Below are 21,940 nucleotides of genomic sequence, written 5' to 3'. Positions count from 1 at the left end.
GGCGATGCCATTGAGTTTCTTTTTTTAAATCAAGAAGCATATACCATATATATCTATATAGATATATGGATACATAGATAGTGTGTGTATATATATATATATATATATATATATATATAAGTAACTCATCCATTCCTATGAGATATAGCTTCCTGTGCTTATCTTATCTTACATCATCCATATATATAAACTAATTTTCGCAAAACATAAGATATATTGTCATCTTTGACTAAATAATCAGAATTTTGGCAAATACAAATCATTCTTGTACCCCTGTAAAACTCCACTAGCTCAAACATGCTGGAGATTACAGTTTTTAATGGGATTAGTAAGCTTCTTCCATTCATAGCTGAACTACGGTAATTGTGGTTTCTAGCATAGAATGTGGATTGTTGTTTTTTAAACTAATTTTATTTAATTCCTATTTTTAACTCTGCTAACAATATAAATCATCAAAATAAATTCTCTTTTTTTCTTTAATCAACTTTGCATACATTTCTCCACATCCACAAAAATGTTACCAATACAGGCGAGTTAAGAAAAATATTTAAAATAGATTTTCAATTGATTATATAGTTACTTATTATTCTGTTTTTAACCTGTAAGTTACAAAATTTAGTGACACAGTTATCTTTTTCCAAAGACACAATTTTTATTGCTTACATTCAAGCCTCTACAATTGCAGTTCACTTCAAGAAGAAAATTTTGCTGACAACTGAGTTACCTACATTTGCTCTTTTTCAGTTTTCATTTACTTACCTCTCCGGACACTGATGGAAAAATACTGTTATCTGCTGTAGTAGAACTGGCCAGCAATCAGGTCTATTTTCAAGGACAGTAATTAATGGATGAGGATTGTTCCTGAAATGCAGAAAAACCATGTTTGGATCTATAATGCATAAATGTAAGTGAGTGCATAAATTTGCTAGGTTCAAAATAAAAGCAGCTGTAGAAATGGAAAGTTTAACACCCTGGTATTAAACAACCCTCTTTACCTGCTTTCCCAAGACTTACACTATGAAATTAGTACATTTTCTAGGATCATTGGGAGGAGAGAATTAAACAAAGAGTCTAACTGAAAAATATTGGCACAGTTCTATTTCTTTTCTTTTTTTTTTTTTTTTTTTTTTTTTTAAATTTTAAATCAGTGTAATCAACGGTGTGAAGATGTGTCAGCCGGTTTGAGTTGGTAACAGCATTAGGCTCTAGCAGTAGGTACCACATAATACACCCAAAATAAATGGAACCACAATACACTTCTGTCTTTCAAGCACAGGTACAAATCTTCAGTGTCTGAAACCAAAGCAACCATTTGTTCAACTGAACGTTTTACATCTGTGCTCAGCTGATGGCCCTCACCAGCTTCTCTTTTTAGAAGGTCCAACAGCAGCCTGCAATCCTCCTCTTTCTTTATTGCCAGCCTTGTGACAACTGCTGATTTGAAAAGATCACCAAGGATTCAGTCAGCTGTTCTTCACAGACAGACCTCCTACCACCAGTGCAAGTCTGCTAAGTCAATGACTGACTGCCACCTACACCACGCAGAAGGCCTGAAAGAACAAACAGGATTGCTGCTTAACCAAGCTGAAGTTGGTGCTCTGGTCTACAGCCCTATGATAATCCTACAGGCTTTGCAATACACTCACTCAGGTTTATCGTTTCTTCTTTGGACTGGGGGCCCCAAAGTTGAACACAGTACTTCAGATGTCATCTAGTGAGTGCCAATATAGTAAGCCTGGTGAAGCTAGCAAACAATAACTAGATGTTCGGAACTGAAATTGGCAAATTTAGTCTATAAAAAGAGCATGTCTTTTCACTTAGAAAAAGAAACCAGATACTGGAACAATTCTTCAAGCACAGAACTTTTATTTATTTATTTATTTTTACACTGGATTCTCTCCTCTGCTCCTTAAATGATTTTTTCTTCTTTAGAACTGTGATTCAGTTGAGGAAAATAAGTAATTTCAAACTACAGGGACTGTTGTGAGACTGACCACTTGCAGCACGTTCAGAAAACATGTATTAAATGAGAAGTAGGCATACATTGCAGCTCTGGCCCTCATTTTTGGGCTGGAGGCATGGCAAGTCCCATATTCATTTATCTAAAATTTGTTTACTTCTATGCATAGTCTTCAGATGTCTACCTTCCTTGATTCTGTAAACGTTCCACTGGAGTTAAAATATGTAACCCCAAAGAGTTATATTTTATAATGCTATGGGCATTCGGAAGAGGATGTGTACAGAGAAGTTTGTCTTCAACAGTAACTTCAGAATTGCTTGAAAAAACCACCAAACAACTTTATGCTAGAGCAGAGAGAGAACTAATCCACTGGGAATGTACGGTTCTCAAGCACAGTCACAACCACTTTCTCATCACTTCTGACTCTCTATAGCTAGTTCCAACTTCATCATAAATACTAAGACCATCCCAAATTTAAATTTAAAGTTGAATCAATTATTTCACACACACTTATAAAATGGCATGTTTGATTTGGTATTTAGCAACCCCTGAAATACCAGTTTGTCAGAAAGACAGCAATACTTACACAGCTTACGGAAACAATTAGGAATCCCAAAGCTAAGTAATAAATGAGGCAGTTCCTATCAATTTACTAGGTTAAAAGGAACATTTCCTGCTTTCTTCAGCAGCAGAGAGAAACACTTCTCAGTTTTCCAAGGTTGATTTGCTTAAGGGAAGTGTAGAACCACAGCTCTAAAACTACAGAGGCTTTTCTAAATGAAATCAGAACACACAACCACGCTAAATCCTGCAGACTACAAGACATTATTTTCTCCCAATTCTTTTCAAGATTTAGATATGATATTACAGTAAGTAATACGTAAGTGCTCCAGTCCCTCTGTCATCTGTGTGGTTCTTTCTGGACTCTCTCCAATAAGTTTATTTATTTATTTTATTTTGCACTGATAAGTTGGCAGTGGACTCAGCACCAAAATCTGTCCCACCATGACTGAGCAGAGGGAAGGATTGCTTTTGTCAGCCAGGTGGCAACACTCTTTCTACTGCATCCCAGGCTGCTGCAGGCCTTCTTTGCCACAAGGGTGCATTGCTGGTTCAGGGAAATGGCAAATATGCTGTTCTAAGTTATTGAGGAGTTGTCTGAAGTTGATGATGATCAGTTCTGCTGGAACTGTTACTAATGCATTATTTCCCTGCTATTTGGCAAAAAGAAAACAGCTCAGATATGTTCCATATCTATCCTGGTGTGATTCTTAAATATGACTAAGACCTTGAATGAATTCCAGAGCTCAGTTAAGAAAAGTAGCAAAATAGCACCTCTAACAATTATACTGCGACCATCATATATCTACATAATATTATTCGTTTCACAAAAGTCTTTTCCGTTCTCATTTATTGCTGCTCACCTGAACAGACTACTTCAGAACACACTTCTCTTTACCATTATGAACTGTTAGGACACATGTTAAAAAATGTACAGCGATGGTTGTAACAAATTATTCTATTAAAAATAGTATTCAATTAAAGATTTGTTTTGTGAGAACTGTAACTACTGAGAACTGTTCAAAAACAATTGCTTTATGTTAAGCATCTGTACAGTTGTGAACTTGAAGTGACATCTTCCCCCAGCTGATAAGCACACAAAGATAATAAAGGCTGAGCTCAAAAATGAAGCCCGGTTCAGCTGTACCCAGCCAGCTGTCCCTTGAATCATTCAAGAAACATGCAGCAGTTAACTCTCTTGCACAGACAGTACTCTATCATATTTGCACAGAACTGGTTAGCAGGACTAAAATAACCCAAATTTACTTGTTTGTTAATAGATGGAAGGCCAGTATTAGCCTTTATTACAAAATGTTGTTAGGTAGTCTATTTAAAACAAACTGAAACTAACCTGATTCCATACAGATTCTGAACAGCCTCATCTCCATCTTTTCCCAGCTGTACAGCTTGAATTTGCAGTAGTTTCCAAATAGTTTTTACTAAACCATGCACGTTCCTGTTGACAAAAAGAAGTACAATACTGTCAAGTGTGGAGCCAAGTTATAGGATTCTTTTGTAAGAGGAGGAAGCTAGTAACAAAACTGACACTAAAAAAGCACTGAATTCTCCTTATGGACCTCCCTGCTTCTTTACAGTTTTGAGCAGGCTGTATGTCCATGGCTTTGTTTTCTTCTTCAGAAAATGAACAATATAGCAGACAATAGTTAATGTATGAATTAACACTTGTGATGGTTTCTTTCCAGCTGATCTTAATAGCACAATTTTGTCCCCACTTTAATGGTCATTAATATTCTAAAATATTAAAGCCTGAAATTAGCTATTCTCTGCTTTCAAATGAACTGGTAAACATTCAATGCAGTACACGAACTTCAACCACACTCCTCATCTCCAGGAGAAATATATTAAAACATACCTTCTCTGAAAAAAAACAACACAAAAAAAAACAAACAAACAAACCAAACTTGAGATACCTTGTTTATCTTGACTTTAAATCTAAAAATAGTTGTATGTAACAATCTCTTATTTCCCTCTTACACTCTTAAGTTTGCTTTCAGTGAAAACACAAGAAACAAGAATTTCTGACCGTTTGATAGGATTTATCCCATTTTCGAGGGATGATGATAATGAAGTCCACCATAAGGAGAAACAAAAGACCTCTAATCATGCAGTAAAGAGGGTAACAAATCTAAAGGTAGATACTGCTTGACTGAGTTTAAAAGCATGATTTTCAAAATTTTGTTTTCTTCTTCAGAGTGTTCCACACCTTTCAAGCCAGATCACACCACACCTAACCCAGTTTTTTATAGAATCCAAACTATATTCTGAAGAATCACGTTTTACACTTTGAAAATGCAGACACAGAGGAAAAGTTGTGATCAATTATTTGATGGCTCATCCAGAAAATGCTAACAGATAGTTCACTGTTCCCATTACTAAAACACAGTAGCTGAAGAAAAATGAACAGGAAGAATTAATAATATATTTTATAAAAGATCACCACCTAACAAATGCAAAAAGCTGCTCCTAACACACAGTGAAAAATAAGGGAGGAAAAAAGAGGCTAGTGTTGTTTTATTGTTCTTTATTGTTTCCCTCTTTGTTACCTAACAGTATAAAGTCAGAAAAATCTGTTTCATCTGTAACTTCACTTCTTCAACTGTGAATGGACCACTGCAGGAACTCCTCAGGTGGCCAAATGGAAACATGATGTTACACATTTCATGAAGTTCACACAAGCATCTTACAGTATAAACAGAAACCACCATTCTCCTTTAGCAGATGAGCAAACTGAGATACTTAATACTACCTGTTTCCCATAGAGTGCAGTATGCTCCATAAACTCCTTCCTAAATTATGAGTTTAATCAACCTAAATTTCACACAGTATCACAGTATCACAGTATCGTGCGAGTTGGAAGGGACCTTAGAGATCATCAAGTCCAACTCCCGGGATTCAAGCCCTCTGTGTAGCGAAGCGGCACTTCTACCCCTTGCACCACAGGGGGGATTCGAACCCGGGCCTCCGGTGTTGCAAGCGGCACTTCTACCAACTGTGCCACCGGGGCACACAAATTTAGATTTTTAAGTGATGCAAGAAGCCTGAACAAATGTAAGCAATTTCTGTCAAAGACCTCTGAGATTTCACATGAGCTCTATTAAAAGACAAGAGCTTGCACCAGCAGGCTAGGCCCATGCAAAATAAAAAACAGTGGATGATGTAGTCACAAAACAAACAAACAAAAAAACAGCAAGGCTTGATATTTATGAATGCTTCACGGAAGATTCAAGAAACTGAAAATCATGGAATCAAAACCTAAAACTCACAACAAAGAAAATGGACAACTATTACAAATAAGTATCACTTCTAACTGGCAGGTCTTTATAAAATTTAACACCACCTGCAGGGTGACTCTTCCATAACGTGGCAAGGTACACCAGGGAATATCCCACAGAGATTCCAACAGTAGATGCCTCCACCAGAAAATGTTTAGATTCGTATTCCAGATAAGAGGCTAAGAAGCATATGCCTTCTTCTGTGCCTTTCATACTCTTTGTAACAGTGCTGAAAAACCAACATATTGTGCTCGCTTGTTTCCTTCCAAAAATGGATCAGTTGAAAAATGTGCCTGTAATCATTAAAATTAGTGGCTATCATGACACCTGGCTCTTGAAACACAGAAATCCAACCATAGACAAGAATAGGAGGTTCAGCAGAATTCTGTTGCCAAGCAACCAAAACAAAGAAGCGCAGCAGGCCTACAGATCCCAGAGCAGCCAGCCTAACACACAGAGGATGGGAGTCTTTTGGACAGGCATGAGGAGAAAGAGAAAAATGACCTTGGAGGCACTGTAAAGCTTAAGCCATTCAAAGGTCAATCTGTTGATGTGTCCCCAACATCAACCGAGCAACTATGCAGCACAGAAAAAGCAAACAATAAAACAGTAAGAGAACAGGCTAGACTGATCTGATATTCCAGTACTGCTGGTCTGAATTTCCCCAATGGGAGGTGGGGGAAGAACACCTACTTGAGGCTTTGCACTCAGCTCCTGAACTCAAGCAGCATGCTACTGTGGCACACTGCAAGAATTCACCACAGCGCTCCCACTCAGGTAATAAGGACATTCTAAAAATGTCTGACAGTTTATTAAAGACTACAATAACTCGTTGCTTAATAGGTTTTTAACATAATATCCTGGTTATTTATGATCATTCACTATTGAATACTGGCTGCGGGTTTGACCTCTTCTATAACAGAAAAGGCTGTGATGATTTTTTCACTGCCTGAAAAATGCTATTTTACAGAATCAAAGCAAAGGAAGTTGAAGGTCAACCTCAAAAACAAAGTAAAATGTGTACGTGTATAGTTGTATATATAAAAAAACATACATATTTATGTATATAAACCAGAATGTATGTACAGACTCAGACACAAGACTCTCCATGAGGTTTACACTTTAGAAGCATCAGAGGAAACATAAACACTGAGTCTAACAGATGAGTACAACAATGCACCAGAGATATGAATAGTTTCTTACTTGTCTAATAAGCAGATAGTGAGAACCATGTAAAAAGTCAATATACATAAGCAATGGATGTGTCTCAAACAATGCTTTTCCTACCATATAGAATTTGATACACCTGACAAAACAAAAACCACCAGGTGTGCTAAACCCTGACTAAATTCATCATAACAAAAGGAAGGGAAGAAAGAACAAAACATCAGTAGTCTCTGCCAATAAAACATTTACTTAGCTTTATCAAGCACTGAAATGTGTTCAGCAATTCCATGTGCCTTTCTGTCTGCTAATCTCATATTTATTTTCTTTTAAAGACACCGTGCACACTGCTGTGCAAAGCCCCAGAGCAAACCTGGATGAAAATTTGGCTGGGAATAACAAGAAACAGCAGGCTAAGACTCTAAAACAATTGAGAGGGGGGAAAAAAAAAAGGCATCAGCACCAAAAAGAACCAATCAGAAACAATCATTTTAATCAGCTCCTGAGGCTACAGACATTTTAAACCCAGGGACTTCTGCGGTTAGGCTAAACCCTGCTTTGCAGTCTGTAGAGGATGTGGTTTGAACTGCGGCGGCTTGAGGAAAAAATGTCAGAAATATATGTATAATAGTTCCTAGGTAATTTGCCAGCACTTGCCATAGCAACTAGCCATTTGTGGTGATTTAACACATGGAAAAATCTAAGAATGAATGGAACTGGGGCACAGCCACATCCTTTCAGTCAGTTCAGTCTAAAATATTGTCTTCTAGTAGTTCTTATCCTGAAGCAGATGTGGTATGAAAATTTGACTTCCCTATATACTGGTGATACTCTTAACAATCCTTGGCAGAACAGGAATTAAATATTTTTTATTCTTCAAGTCACAGCTAATGAAGCTCTCCACATCATTGATGTCACAGTGCTCAGGTTCCCAGTGCCCAAAGCACAGGTGCTTTTGCTTCTTTGTTAGCAATGCAGATTCTTCCCTTGGTCCCAAACTGGAAGTCCTTTAGAGAGCGGTGGTTTGCAGAAATTATTTGTATTGTAAGAACATATTCACAAAACGTTCCTTAGGGATTCATAACCAACTATTGTAAACTCAGCACAGAATCTCATCATCACAGCACGATCCTACACGTAATTCAACTTTAAGCAAGTCAGCCACAAGGCTTGAGTCCTTTTTTCTTTTTGAAGCAAGTGATTTCAGCATTTCACTGCAGTCTACTCAAAACTAAATTCATCCTTGGCTCAGACTGCTCATGAAAAACTTCAGCCTAAAATTGATTCTGTGTGTTTAGAAGGGGTGTAAAACTTCAGTTGAGTGGTTTCTGCAACCTCTGAGATGAGCTCACCAGCATAATACATCACAGGTGTAGCAATAGTTACACAGATCTCTCTGAAAGTAATGCCTTTTACTTATTTCCATGGAAACTACAACAGATACAAAGAGCACTATAGCACTATTTGATAGAGAAAGATCTCAGCTACAAAACTACATTTTTCAACATTTTTTACCAGATATGAACAAGAGCCTGCATGCTGCACACATAAAAATCTGCACCAGTGAAAACTGACCCACTGCCACTATCACCACTGAAAGGCACTACCCACCACCTCACTGCACTCACATACACTGTTTGGTCTCCAGAAACATTCAGCAGGTATTCATGAATGTCAATAAATGCCATTTTTTTCTGCATGCAGGGATTCAGTTCCACACCTCTGCTTCAGACACACTTCTATGTCAGACACCATTTTGTCAGACTCCCTCTCTGCTGCCATCTGTCACATGGCACTAAAACATACTGGAATATTGGTGAGAGGGCTCCATCTCTACTGCCATATCACCAACATCTGCCTCTGGTGTTGTGGAACAACACAATAAAACAGGAGGCATTACTTTTGGAGCAGCCTTCATTTTAACTTTGGCTAAAAATGACAGTAGGGAGAGCGACAAAAGTACCCCAGAGTTTTTTTGTAAGGCTGCATGACTTGAGTGGTAACACTTTCCCAGTCTTCATTTGACTTTCCATTTCTAAGTTTTACACATTGTGTGATTTTTCCCCAGATTTGCATTCTCTCAGTATATTGTGCTGACTGCCTATTTCAAAAGTACATCACAGCATGTAAGTGTTACGTTTGCAGAATTTTCTAAGAGGTAATAACTGCGGAGTTAGGTAAAGTGATTTCTTCTTTAGTGGAAGTGGAAACAAGCCAGAAGTTTCTAATACCTATCCAGAGAATGACGGTGGACCCAAGTGAGCAATCGGTTATTTGGACAGGCAGATTAGGAAGCTATTCCCCCTTCTCTTATCATGAAAGAAGTTACTGCCATTTTCCTCCCCATGCCAGACAGCATAAAACCAGGCAGTGCCTTGATTTCTGAGGTTATTACAGTTCAGACCATTAGCTTAAACTTCTAACACCATCCACCTGCATGAGCGAGACAGACCATGAGTTCTTCTGTCAAAGTCAAGATGAAAGCACTGTCCTGCTGCAGGATGGCAGGGCACTGTCAGCCCTGAATGAATGTCAGTTTGAGTACAGTCACTCACAGAGCCACTTCTCTTCCATAGAGTTTACCAGAAAAAAAAATCAGTGATTGATGAGCAGTTGGCAAAAGGCACAAAACAAGACAAACAAATACCACCTTGCTGAGGGAATTAGGTTGACAGCTCCGTGAAGAACATAGCTGAGCTCGGCATGGTTCTCTGCAACAAGTGCCACCAAACCCTCAGAACAAGCTGTTCTCAAGGCAACATTCTCACTGCAGCACTTCTCCCAGAGTAAGTTCAGAGCAGGAGTCTAAAATTAAAAGTATGAGACAAGCAATAAGAAGGCTGACATTGATTTCTTTCATTTTGAACACACATCTGAGTAAAAACCTGCTTAACAGCCTCTCCTCAAGTCTTAGAGAGTGCAATGAGGAAGCTGGAAAATAGATTCTTCAGCTAGGAAAGGACCACTTTAGGATAGCTCTCAGGTTTCTTGTCCTCAGACACACTGGTCTCATGCTCTCAGTATGAACAGAAGAATAAGACATAATAGAAGAATTTTTCAGCTGTGCCTGTGAGAGTAGACTCACACCAATTATACTTTCCTTAGAAATATTTATAATTACAGACATGTAAGGAACTGCTATGTCAAACTGTGTCTATAGTACAGTGTAATGCATACAGCCATTCATATCCCTGCCTCTACCTACAGAGAAGGAAGTCATATTCATTCTTCAAATGAAGCCTTCCACTCTCTCCATTTGCTATTACAGACAAAGATCTGTCCATCAAACCCACAGTTTATTTTGATACTAAATCTGCATTTCTTAGTTGGCTTGCTGACTTGTGGTTTCCAAATGGAGAGAGAAAAACATTTTTAAACAACTGAATACTACAAAAATCTCCTGTGAAAAGAGGAAATAAACAAAAAACAGCACATGTAATGTTAACAGGAGCCACCTTCTACTGCTTTAGAAAGCATCACTATGTCTAATTGCAATACTTCCATGGGGTATCAGTGGTGAGAAATCAGGTTTTAGCTTAAGATAGAATACCATTTAGAAATATGACCATGCTCAGTGATTTGGAAAAGCTTTTCAGAGAAACTACGCACCTCAAACATTTCCACCCATCAAAAATGAGCTTTTTTGAGGTTTGATTTTGTGTTCCTTAGTTTGGGGTTTGGGACTTCAGACAAAGGAAAAATCCACACACATTTTTTTTCCTGCTCAGTTCAGTATAAATTAACATGGGAGAGGAAAAATGGAGGAAATCCTAAGACCTCCCTGACATGACTGTGACACCTGCAAACACTAGCATTGCATATGGCTCTTGGTTAACAAGATAGATCCATACTTACCTGAGCTCGACTCAATTAAAAGTATGCTTTTGCACCCTGCTCTCTTACATATAAACGTAAGCTCTTCCGTAGTTAATATGTAAGAAAATACCAATAGAGCTGTATGAAAGTATATACTTTCTGAAACGCCCATATTGCTGTAATTTATTTTTAACAAAATGACAGTATCTCACCACACAGCACGTCACTTCTGGTAACGTAAATAAATTTAAAACTCTCTTCAGTTGAGCAGAGCAAGATGTTGCTATTCTGCAGAGTTAAGGTTTCTGCCTTCTGATCCTGAAGGCTGGGTTATCACCTGTACACTCAGACACTTGGTGCCAACGTGTTTAACTACTAGGATTTATTAAAGTCACACGATAGAGAGTAAGAACCCACAGAAAAATGTAGGCATCCATGGATGGAAAAGGAGAAATAAGTGAAAGAATGGCACAGACCTGGTGAGAGGCCTGCATGATCTTCTCTGAAGAAGCATTTTCTTTCAGTACTGCAGCAATCAGATGGCCCACTGCCTAAATAAGAAATAAAAAACACATGCAGATCAAATGTTATTTTTCACTTCTCCACTACAGAAAAAAACACAGAAATAAGTGCATCTTTTTACAGAGCCTCCTGTAAAATTATGATTATTCACATTCTCGGGAATTGCAAGCATTTTAATTAATCAGCTGTGATAGACTTACAGCTCCAGCACTGCACAGATCTCAGCACCCTTTACAGCACTGACCATCATTACATTATTTGCTTCACAAGTCAGTGAAAGCAAGAAAGGAAGTAGACTTGAACAGATAAGAAACATGCAAAGTTCTGAGGCACTTCTTTAGATAAACACTGATGATAAACACAGTCTCACAACCTACACCTTTTGCATACCTGACAACACACCTACAGTCAGAAATGCTTAATTTACTTTAAATCAGACATGTGCATTCAACTAAATTTCTCATAAATCTATTCTGTGGAAAAAAAGTAACAAGACTGAATTTCCAGGTCCTCCAGAAAAAAATGTTGTTTTTAAGAACAGGGCTTCAATTCTAAAAAGAGTAGGTTGTTCATATGATCAGAATGAAAATAATTTTCTCATTGAATTTTAACAGAAGAAATACCTGACTCCCTCGACATTCCTTTAAAACGTATATGTTTCATAACCATTGATAGTGCTACACTGAAAACCTGAGAAAGACAAAGATACCTCTTCATAGCAGAAAAAATGAGAACATTTCAGATTATCAGCATAACCAGAACAACAGATCCATCTGCTCTCCTATAGCAAGAACAGATATTTACTTTTGTACAAAAATAAACTAGGAAACCAAGAAAAAAAGAACCAACCAACCAACAAAAGCTGTCTCCCCCACCCCCCAAACCACAAGAGTAACATTTCTCTTTCACCAGTATATAAAAACACAGGCACATACTTTAAATGTTTCCCGGTTTCTTTTCCTTTTAGGATTATTTACAACTCCTTTAGAGGCTGGCAACTTGTCTGATATGATGAACACTGAGATAGCAGATCACATTTCTGGGAACAATGTCACTATAAACCTTCCTAGACTACAAGAACTAAGTCAGGTCTTTGTTTCAGTGGAGCCATTTCATTGAAAGTGCAGCAACATACAGTCAGCCCATATAGACTACAGCTTTTTAGATAACAAGTGAACCTATTATTTTTTATTTTTCTGCTCCTCATTTTAATTATTTTTTCCTGCTGTAAGTGAATATCACTTTTGAAACCACCTAAAGAATATGAAAATGCACAAGTTCATGGGACCTGACCAGATCATGGGTTCTGAGGGAACTGGCAGAAGAAGCTGCCAAGTTGTTATCCATCATATTTGAAAGGTCATGGCAGTCTAGTGAAGCTTCCACTGACTGGAAAAGGGGAAACACAACCCCTGTTTTCAAGAAAGGAAAAAAAAGACAATCTGGGGAACTACAGGCCAGTCAGTCTCACTTCCGTACCTGGCAAGATAATGGAGCAGCAGATCCTCCTGAAAGCCATACTAAGGCCCATGGAAAATAAAGATGAGGTGACCAGTGGTAATCAACAGGGCTTCACAAAGGGCAAGTCATACCTCACAAGCCTAGTAGCCTTCTATGACAGAATCATAATGACAGCATCAGTGGATAAAGGAAAAGCAACACGTGTAATCCATCTGGACTTGTGCAAAGTGCTTGACATGGTCCCACATGGCATCCCGCTAGCCAAAGTGAAAAAATACTGATTTGATAGATGGACCGCCATTCTCTGCATAAAGAATTGGTTGGTTACACTCATAGAGTTGTAGTCAACAGCTCAGTGTCCACAAGGAGACTGACAATGAGTCAAGTTCATCAGGGATCAGTGTTAGGACCAGTGCTATTTAACATCTTTGTAGGCACTATAGACAGTGGGACTGAGTGCACCCTCAGCAAATTTGAAGATGACACCAAGCTGAGTGGTGCATCTTGGGAGGGAAGAGATGCCATCCAGGGGGACGTGGACAGGCTTGAGAGGTGGGCCCATGCCAACTTCACAAACTGCAAGAAAGCCAAGTGCAAGATGCTGCACCTGGGTTGGGGCAGTCCCAAGCAAGATACAGGCTGGGTGGAGAATGGCTTGAGAGCAGCCCTGAAGAGGAGGATTCGGAACTGTTGGTTGTTGAAAGACTCAGCGTGAGCCAGTAATGTGCACTTTCAGGCCATAAGGCCAACTGTATCCCAGGTTGCATCAGGAGAAGCATGGCTAGTAGGTTGAGGGAGGTGATTCTTCCCCACTATTCTGTATCCAGTTCTGAAGGCCCCAACACAAACAGGACACGGATTTGTTGGAGTGAGTCCAGAGGAGGGCCATGAAGATCATCAGAGGGCTGGAATATCTCCCCTATAGGGACAGGCTGAGAGAGCTAGGGCTCTTCAGCCTGGAGAAGAGAAGGCTCCAAGGAAACTTATAGAGTCTGTGAAGAAAGCCTACAGGAAAGCTGGGGAGAGACTTTTTAAAAGGGCAGGTAGCGACAAGATGAGGGGAAATGGTTTTAAACCAGAAGAGGGTAGATTTTGGCTAGATATTAGGAAGAAATTCTTTATTGTGAGAGTACTGAGACAGTGGTACAGGTTGCCCAGAGAGGCTATGGATGCCCCCTCCCTGGAAGCATTCAAGGCCAGACTGAATGGGGCTTTGAGCACCCTGGTCTAGTGGGAGGTATCCTTGCCTATAGCAGGGGGGATGGAACTAGATGACCCCAAAGGTCCTTTCCAACCCAAACCATTCTATCAGAAACTTTAGAAATAAACAACTGCATCCTTAATGTAAGTTTCATTTCACTGGAAAAAAAGGCTTATCAACTGAAAGGGGCTTCTGCGAGCTACACAGTAAAGTCAGAACACAGATTAGCCCATCACATTCCAAGATTCATCAGTAAAACCTTTTCTCCTAAAAAGCATTGCTCAAGTCCCTCACTTTGCTGATACAGGTAACATGATCTGCAGAGCAGATGTTTGATGACAGCTGGAATACATGGACAGCTGATGTCAGTGTGCTTCTGAGGAGTCACAGAATAGAAGCTAAAGCTAGAGAAATCACCAAAACAGCACAAACTCCCACAGCAGTAGCCCTAAATGATGAGCAACTGTAGTGATAAACCAATAATAAATCTGTAATACACACAAAGGCATTCTTCACTGAAGAAAACTGAAGTGGTTCAAAAACACTGAGTTCTGTTCAAGAGGGCTAAAGAAAATGAACTCATCTGCAGTGCAAGACATAATTTTAGAGCTTAGGTGTACTACAGTTTTGAAGGCCATCTGCTCCTCTTCTAAATACCAAGCTGGTCACTAGTGGACTTCTTTGTCTCTTTTTCAAAGTCACTTTATTGTAAACCAATGCAGCTGAACTGAAAAGAGAGAAATTACGTTGCAGACTGTACTCACATCAAACTCCTTCAAACAACTGGCTTCAAATTTAACCCTCTATTCAAAATAGGAAGAAGAAGAGAGTGGGCAAGTTAGCTCTTATCTTCCAGCTGAGGAGAAACACTTTAATGCGAAAATGAGAAATGACTGAACCAGAGAAAGCATATTGTTTAAACAGAGGTTATTACTTTCTTCCCTGCTTGTTAAAGATACTGTGATAAATGCTTTATTTAAATGAGACGGTTAAAGTCAGATATGATATGAAAATAAAGGTGTTTCATCTGCTGAATATAGTGAATCTGTACAGAGTTACTAAGGACAGACAAGATAGCAGTAGTTCAGCTGTCATCACACAGGAGAAAAATACATCAGTCTCAAAAACAGCTGCACAAATTATTGTCAACTTCCACCCCACACATGACATCTGGTAAGTCTTTGCTTCTCTCCAACTGACAGGGCTACTAAAAAGCATTTGGCCCTACTTAAACTTTCCAGGACTGTAAGCTTTTCTGATTTTCATGCAGAGACTTTAGTGATGAGTGATTATGTACCACATTCAGGCTACGCAGACACAGCAATTGTTTTTGTTTGCATCTTGAATATAACAAGCATCTAGTTTTCCTGGTTTGAAGATAAAAGGTCTTTCTTAAAACCTGTCTGGAGCCAGGCAGCAGGACACCGAAGAAAAGTCTTCACAGATTATTCCATTTGTTTAACATTTTTTAAAAAATTACCTGTGATTGAATAACTGTGTTAGGGAATTCAAACCTCTTCTTGATGTCATCCGACATCTTGGCTCTGTCACGGGACACTAACTCATAACCTGCAAGACAGATAAAAAAAAATATGCTTGGGACTGGGCAATACAGTTTGATATTTGCTAGAAAACATGCTTAAGATGCTCATGCTAAACAGCAGGTGTGAACATAACAGCATTTTCTTTCAACTCCTAAGTGTACCACATCAGCTTGCCTTGCTTTATAAGCAAGGTAACAAGCTAGAACAGCTAAAATCCTGAATACCTTTTGCTCTCATGTGAAGAATGAATAATATTTCTTAAAGACAGAGCAAACGCAATTCCATACAGCATAGCATACATATACTCTGAAAGTATATACTTAAGAATGCTCTGTGGGGTAAATCTAATTGACATCAAAATGGGACAGTTTAGGAGTGTTCAATTTCAAACATGATTTAAAAGGCCTACAACTCCCTGGATCTCCCACCTTCTTCATCCCCAAATTTCTCCAGCAGCACACGATGCTGATTACATGATTTTCTCAAAGGCTGCAGTGAGACTGATATGCCTGCAGCTCTCCAAACTGACCTTTTCGCCTTGTTTGAAAGCAGTTAAGTGTTAGCTTCTCTCCAATCACTGCAGACCTCCACCAATCTCCACTCCTTTTTGAAGACCAACAAGAGTGACCTCACAAGGACAGCAGCCAGCTCCCCTAAAATGTCCTACTTTTCCTTGTTGATTTTTTTTTACTATTAATGCAACAGTAAAGGTTCCCCTTGTTGCCACTAACAACCCTTGTAAGCCTCTACAGCGTCTCAGCTTTAGCTTTTCTGCACTATTTCTATGAACTCAAGCAATGTTTCTGAACTGTGCCCTTGTAGCCTATTCTCACATCTCCCTCCTGCAATGCTGTTTTCACAATAGAGTCCCCTGTCTAGTCTCTCAATACATTTTGTTGGTATTCTGGATATTGGGATGCGCTCTTCTTATGTCTGAAAGACACTGTGTTTACAGCTCTGACAGTTTTCCTGGGCTCCTGCGTTCTTCACAGCTACCTCTCACAGAATGTTACCAACATGTGCACAAATTAACCAAATTCTGCTTTCCTGACGTTCAAGGGTCTGCATTCTGCTACCAGCCTTCTTAAGTTGGTAGGAGCTCCTCATTATGTCATTTACTCATTTACTTCTTCAAGGATAATTTCCAGTTTTCCCATTAGCAAAAAACCTTCATGGAGACATCACACAATAGTTTGTTCACTCTGAGAGCGACACTATCATGAGACAAAAGATAAACAGCTGCTTTTGATAGTAACTGAAGAGACAACAGCCAAAATCTTGCAGCAGACACTTCCAAATATTATTTATAAAAAAGAATCTCAGCATTACCAAAAACCAGTTAATTAAACAACAACAAAACAATCAAGAAAAACCAACACCACCACCACTGCTGCCACAGTTTTCTTAACCTCCTGCCTTTCTTTTTGGCACTGAAGATGCAAAACCTAATGAGAGTAAGACACGACAGACACAGTGAAAATAAATAAAAACAAAAAGGTGAGGTTTCTCCCCTTCCTAAGTGGAATACAAAAATATTTTAGTATTTTAATTTGGAGAGTAATTGCTATTAGTTACATAAAATTCTGAACAACAGCTTCCTCCCCCTTACGAGGGATGGCTGCTGCCCACTCTTGTCAGCATGCCACGCCACTTCTATAAGAACAAACATCAGTATTTCTTGCAACACCTTTCTCTCCTTTCCATGAAAGGCACAACTGCCACAGAATCACCCCAAGAAGTGCAAAAGCAACCACAAAGATCTGCTACCTATTTTTTTCAGCCTTCTACCACATAAAACAAGGAAGACCAGGCTCATGATAGCTAGCAAGTCTCTAGCCTACCAGCAACAACCCTGAAAAGTACTTAAAGCTTTACCCTACAACATTTGGGACAATACTGCCTCATCCTCTCCCCACCAAAATACCCACACCTAGCAGAATTTACCTTAATAGCAATAGCTCCAATAGCACTGTTCTTTCCACATTACAGCTGTCAAATTGTTAGCACTGCACACAAAACAACCTTGCAAAGGAAGCAACATCACCCTGAATCAAATCCATCCATTTGCAAAAGAGGCTCAATGAGATCAATGACTCATTTCCCTGTCTGCAAGAAAACAAACAAACAAAAAACCAAAAACCAGGTCCACTACAAAACCTTGCAGATTCTTCTCACAGTAGACAACTCCTAACATGTTCCTAGGCCCATGCCATAGCTCAAGTCAGCAGGAGTACACTGACCACTACAAATCCTGAAGCTTTTCAGGTCAGAAGCCTGCCTTGCTAAATGGTAACAAGTTTCATTCTTCTTGTTCTGATAAGGCCTCTTTGTTTCCTTGGCCCAAGCTTAGGTTCAAGGGGACATTAAATGTTACCCAGTTCTAACCCTCTACAGGGCAGTTGTTAGCCACCCACCAGGTCAGGTTTCCCAGGGCCCCATTCAACCTGGCCTTGAACACCTCCCCAGGGATGGGGCACATACAGGTTCTCTGGGCAGCTTGTGCTAGGACTACACCACCCTCTGCGTAAAGAATTTCCTCCCAGCATCTAACCTAATTTTACCCTCTTTTAGTTTAAAACCATTCCTCCTTGCACTATCACTATTAAACCATGCAAAAAGTCACTCTTCTTGCTTACAAGCTCCCTTCAAGTACTGGAAGGATGCAAAGAGGTTTCACTGGACCCTTCTACCTTCTAGGCTCAACAAGCTCAGCTCCTTCAGCCTGTCTTTGCAGGAGAGGTGCTTGAGACCTCTGATCAGCCTTGAGGCCCACCTCTATACATGCCTCAAGAGCTTCAATGTCTTTCTTGTACTGGGGGCCCCAGACCTGGGCATACTACTTCAGAAAGGGCCTCAGAAGGGCAGAGTAAGAAGGGAAAATTGCTCTCCCTACTGGCAACCCCTCTTTTGATGCAGCCCATAACACCATTAGCCTTTAGAGCTGCAAGAGCACACTGCTGGCTCATATACAGCTTTTTATCCACCACAGCTCCCAAGTCCTTCTCTGCAGGGCTGCTCTCAATAAGTTCCCCCAGCCTGGGATATACAAATATCTGGGATTACCCTGGCCCAAGGGCAAAATCTTGTTGAACTTCATGAGGTTCTCATGGGCCCTCTTTTGGGCATGCTAAACATCCTAATGCTAAGAACAAGCAATGCTTACACACTGGAACCAGAGAAGTGTTCTCTTGGCAACACACCTTCAGGTACGGTGCATACTAAAAGTTTATTCCAAGTCACTACTACAAGTTAAGCTGAACTAAATAACAGAACACAGAACTGCCACTCTGACCACATTTCTTATATTTGCTATGGTTTGCTTATTAGGAGGGACTCCCACTTCAAACCAGTGCTCCCCTCAAACCAAAGCATAAAGAACACAGGCACTGACCAGCAAGGACTCACACTGCTTATATTAATGGAGAACCGGCAAAAACATGTTTGTAACACACACAGACATCTGGCAAAGGAAGAGACAAAGATGGGTTACAGTTCTATCTCCAAACATAGCACAACAACGTGTCAGTGACTTAGAAAAACAAGAGAGAGCTTTCTGAAGAAAAGTCCTTGCAACAGCCATCAGCACTGCAGGATGTGAGCGTAAGGGGGTTGCTCACCTCCACCAGCGCCCGTTGCCACCCGAGTCTCGCAGCACACGGGGATGCACGCACCAACCAGGTGCATGAATAAGCAGCACTGCTGATTTGGACCCCAAGACCCACTAAGCCCAAAGTCACTGCAGCGGCTCACACACGGTGCTTCAGCGCTTCTTAAACGTGAGAAGATTTAAGAAAAGCGCTGAGTAATGACAGCCTCAGTGACTGCCCGCTCCTCGGCGCGGACAGCCCCGCAGTCAGTAAGGCACGGAGCCCGGCGGCCCGGCACACCGCCTCAGAGGAAGGGCGGTTCCCCCCACCCAAAGACGGGGCCGGTGCTCTGCGCCGGACGGCCCCAGGCCGGTATGGAGCCCGCCTCTCGACTACAAGCTCCGCACCCGCAACCCTGAAGCGGGCCGCCCTCACCTCGCCCAGCGCCCGGGTAGGCTCCCAGAGGCGAACACCGGCGAGAGCCCCGCGCAGCCCGGGCAGCGGAAGACGCCTGCGTGCCTACGGCGCCTGCGCCTCGGCTCGGGGGGCGGGGGCTGCGGGCGCGGGGCGGGCTCTGCGCTGCCTCCTGACCTGTTGATCCGCCTGGGCGGCCCGGGGAGCGGAAGGGCTGGGGGCGGGTGGTGGGAGAGCGTTGGTAATATTTGTGGGTTGCGGGTACAGGTGGCAGAGAGTGTGAAGGTTGTCATGGAAGGGCTTCGGGGAGAAAGTTAGAAAAGGCCAAATCCCGGCTAGAACTGAACTTGGCCACTAAGGTGAGGGACAACAATAAATATTTCCATAAATACATTAAGAGGAAGGCTAGGGAGAATCTCCATCCCTTGTTGGACGCAGAGGGGAATATGGTGACCAAGGATCAGGATAAGGCTGAGGTACTTAATGCCTTCTTTACCTGAGTCCTTAATGGTAAGACTTGTTCCTCTCTGGGCACACAGCCCCCTGCCCTGGTAGACAGGGATGGGTAACAGAGTAGGCCCTGCATGAACCACAGTGAGATGTTTTTGGACCTGATCTGAAACTCTGGATGCTCACAAGTTCATGGGGCCGGATGGAGTGCACCCTACAGCACTGAGGGAGTTGGCAGATATGGTTGCCAAGCAACTGTCCATTCTTCAGCAGTCCTGACTAACTGATGTTGTCTGGGTAGACTGGAAACTGGCAAATGTAACACCCATCTTCAGAAAGGGCTGGAAAGATGATCCTGGTAGCTACAGACCTATCAGTCTCACCTCGGTGCTGGGGAAGGTTATGGAATGGGTAATCTTAGGAGCCATCATGGACCCAATAAAGGCCAACCAGGCCCAGTCAACATGGGTTTACATATGGTAGATCTTATCTGACAAACCTGATTCCATTCTCTGACAAGGTGATCTGCTTAGTGGATGAAGGTAAGGCTGTTGATGTGGTCTACCTGGACTTCAATAAAGCCTTTGACACACTACCCCCCAACATCCTCGTGGAGAAGCTGGCTGCCCACAGTTTGGATGGGTGTATGCTCCACTGTGTGAAACACTGGCTGGATGGCCGGGCCCAAAGAGTTGTGGTCAATGAAGTTAAATCCAGCTGGTGGCCAGTCACAAGCAGTGTCCCCCAGGGCTCAGTACTGGGGCCGCTCCTATTCAGCATCTTTATCAGTAATCTTGATGAGGGGATTGAGTGCACCCTCAGTAAGTTTGCAGATGACACCAAGTTGGGAGGGAGTGTTGATCTGCCTGAGGGGAGATAGGCTTGTATCAGGAATTGTGTAGTGAGCAGGACTAGGGAAGCCATCCTGCCCTTGTACTCGGCACTGGTGAGGCCTCACCTCCGTTCAGTACAGAAAGGACATTGAGGTGCTGAAGAAGGTCCAAAGAAGGGCAACAAGACTTGTGAGGTTTAGGTTGGGTATCAGGATAAACCTCTTTATGGAAAAGGTTTTTAAACAGTGGAATAGGCTCCCCATGGTGTTGGTTGAGTCACCGTCCCTGAATGTGTTTAAAAACTGCTGTGGTGCTTAGGGACATGATTTAGCGGAGGGTTGTTAGAGTTAGGGTAGTATGGTTAGGTTGTGGTTGGACTTGATGATCTTTAAGATCTTTTCCAACCTGAGCAATTCTACGATTCTGTGATTCTATGCAACAGGTAGTGACCACTGTTGGGTGGCTGGACAGCTGGCATCAAGCAGCACCTTGCCCTGGGCAGCAACTGCTTGACCCTGCTTACAGCCACATAGATCCATCTTGGCTTTAAACACGGAAAGAAGACAGTATCATGCTGCCATAAAGGTGCTGCATTGTCACAATGATGTCATGCCACCATGACACTTCGTTGTGATGTATTTGGCTTATGGCAGCTGTGTGAGCAGTCTGAGCGTGATGTGGCTTCCCTGGCCTTCCTCAGGTCTCTCTGGGTCTTCCTGTGGTGCCAAGGGCTGGCGAACCTCAGTTGTCCCCTGGCTCCAGCTCTGGCTCATGTAGGCATTGTCAGTCCAGACTTCCATGTGGGTAGTGGCATGAATTTCTCTTCTGGTTGACTGGACTTTTAATCTCAGAGACAAACATTGGCTTAAGTCCAAAAACATGTACAGAAACATTACATCTTGAGTTGAAAAGGATAAAAGAACTTGTAATATATTCCAGAGATGTGATAGAAGAAAACACTTGTTGTATTGGTTTTAAATGTACAGATGGTAACAAATGTACAGAAGGTATAAGTGAATAAGTAAAGGAAAAACTCACCAATGGTGGTGCCTTGGCTGAAGAAGCTGGGGCAGTCCTCCCTGGTGAGCGATCTCCAAGAGATACTGCTTCAGTGGGAGTCAGCCCTTAAATGAG

General features: G+C 41.3%; 1 protein-coding gene across 1 annotated transcript in view; it reads right to left on the bottom strand.

The window, feature by feature from the left end:
- The window catches only part of FOCAD (focadhesin), a 91,049-nt gene extending 71,398 nt beyond the window's left edge, over positions 1-19,651 (bottom strand). Inside the window, exons 1-6 of the mRNA XM_072359075.1 lie at positions 19,545-19,651; positions 15,459-15,547; positions 11,271-11,345; positions 9,629-9,783; positions 3,873-3,977; positions 760-861 (exon numbers count right to left, since the gene is read on the bottom strand). Coding sequence (XP_072215176.1) covers positions 760-861; positions 3,873-3,977; positions 9,629-9,783; positions 11,271-11,345; positions 15,459-15,515 — 494 coding nt within the window. The 5' untranslated portion in view covers positions 15,516-15,547; positions 19,545-19,651. The remainder of the gene's footprint in view (positions 1-759; positions 862-3,872; positions 3,978-9,628; positions 9,784-11,270; positions 11,346-15,458; positions 15,548-19,544) is intronic.
- Between the last annotated feature and the right edge of the window lie 2,289 nt (positions 19,652-21,940).

Source organism: Excalfactoria chinensis, chromosome Z (genome assembly GCF_039878825.1).
Source record: "Excalfactoria chinensis isolate bCotChi1 chromosome Z, bCotChi1.hap2, whole genome shotgun sequence".
NCBI classification, from domain to species: domain Eukaryota; kingdom Metazoa; phylum Chordata; class Aves; order Galliformes; family Phasianidae; genus Excalfactoria; species Excalfactoria chinensis.
Note: the sequence above shows the minus strand (reverse complement) of the source record. Positions and strands in the feature narration are given on the sequence as shown.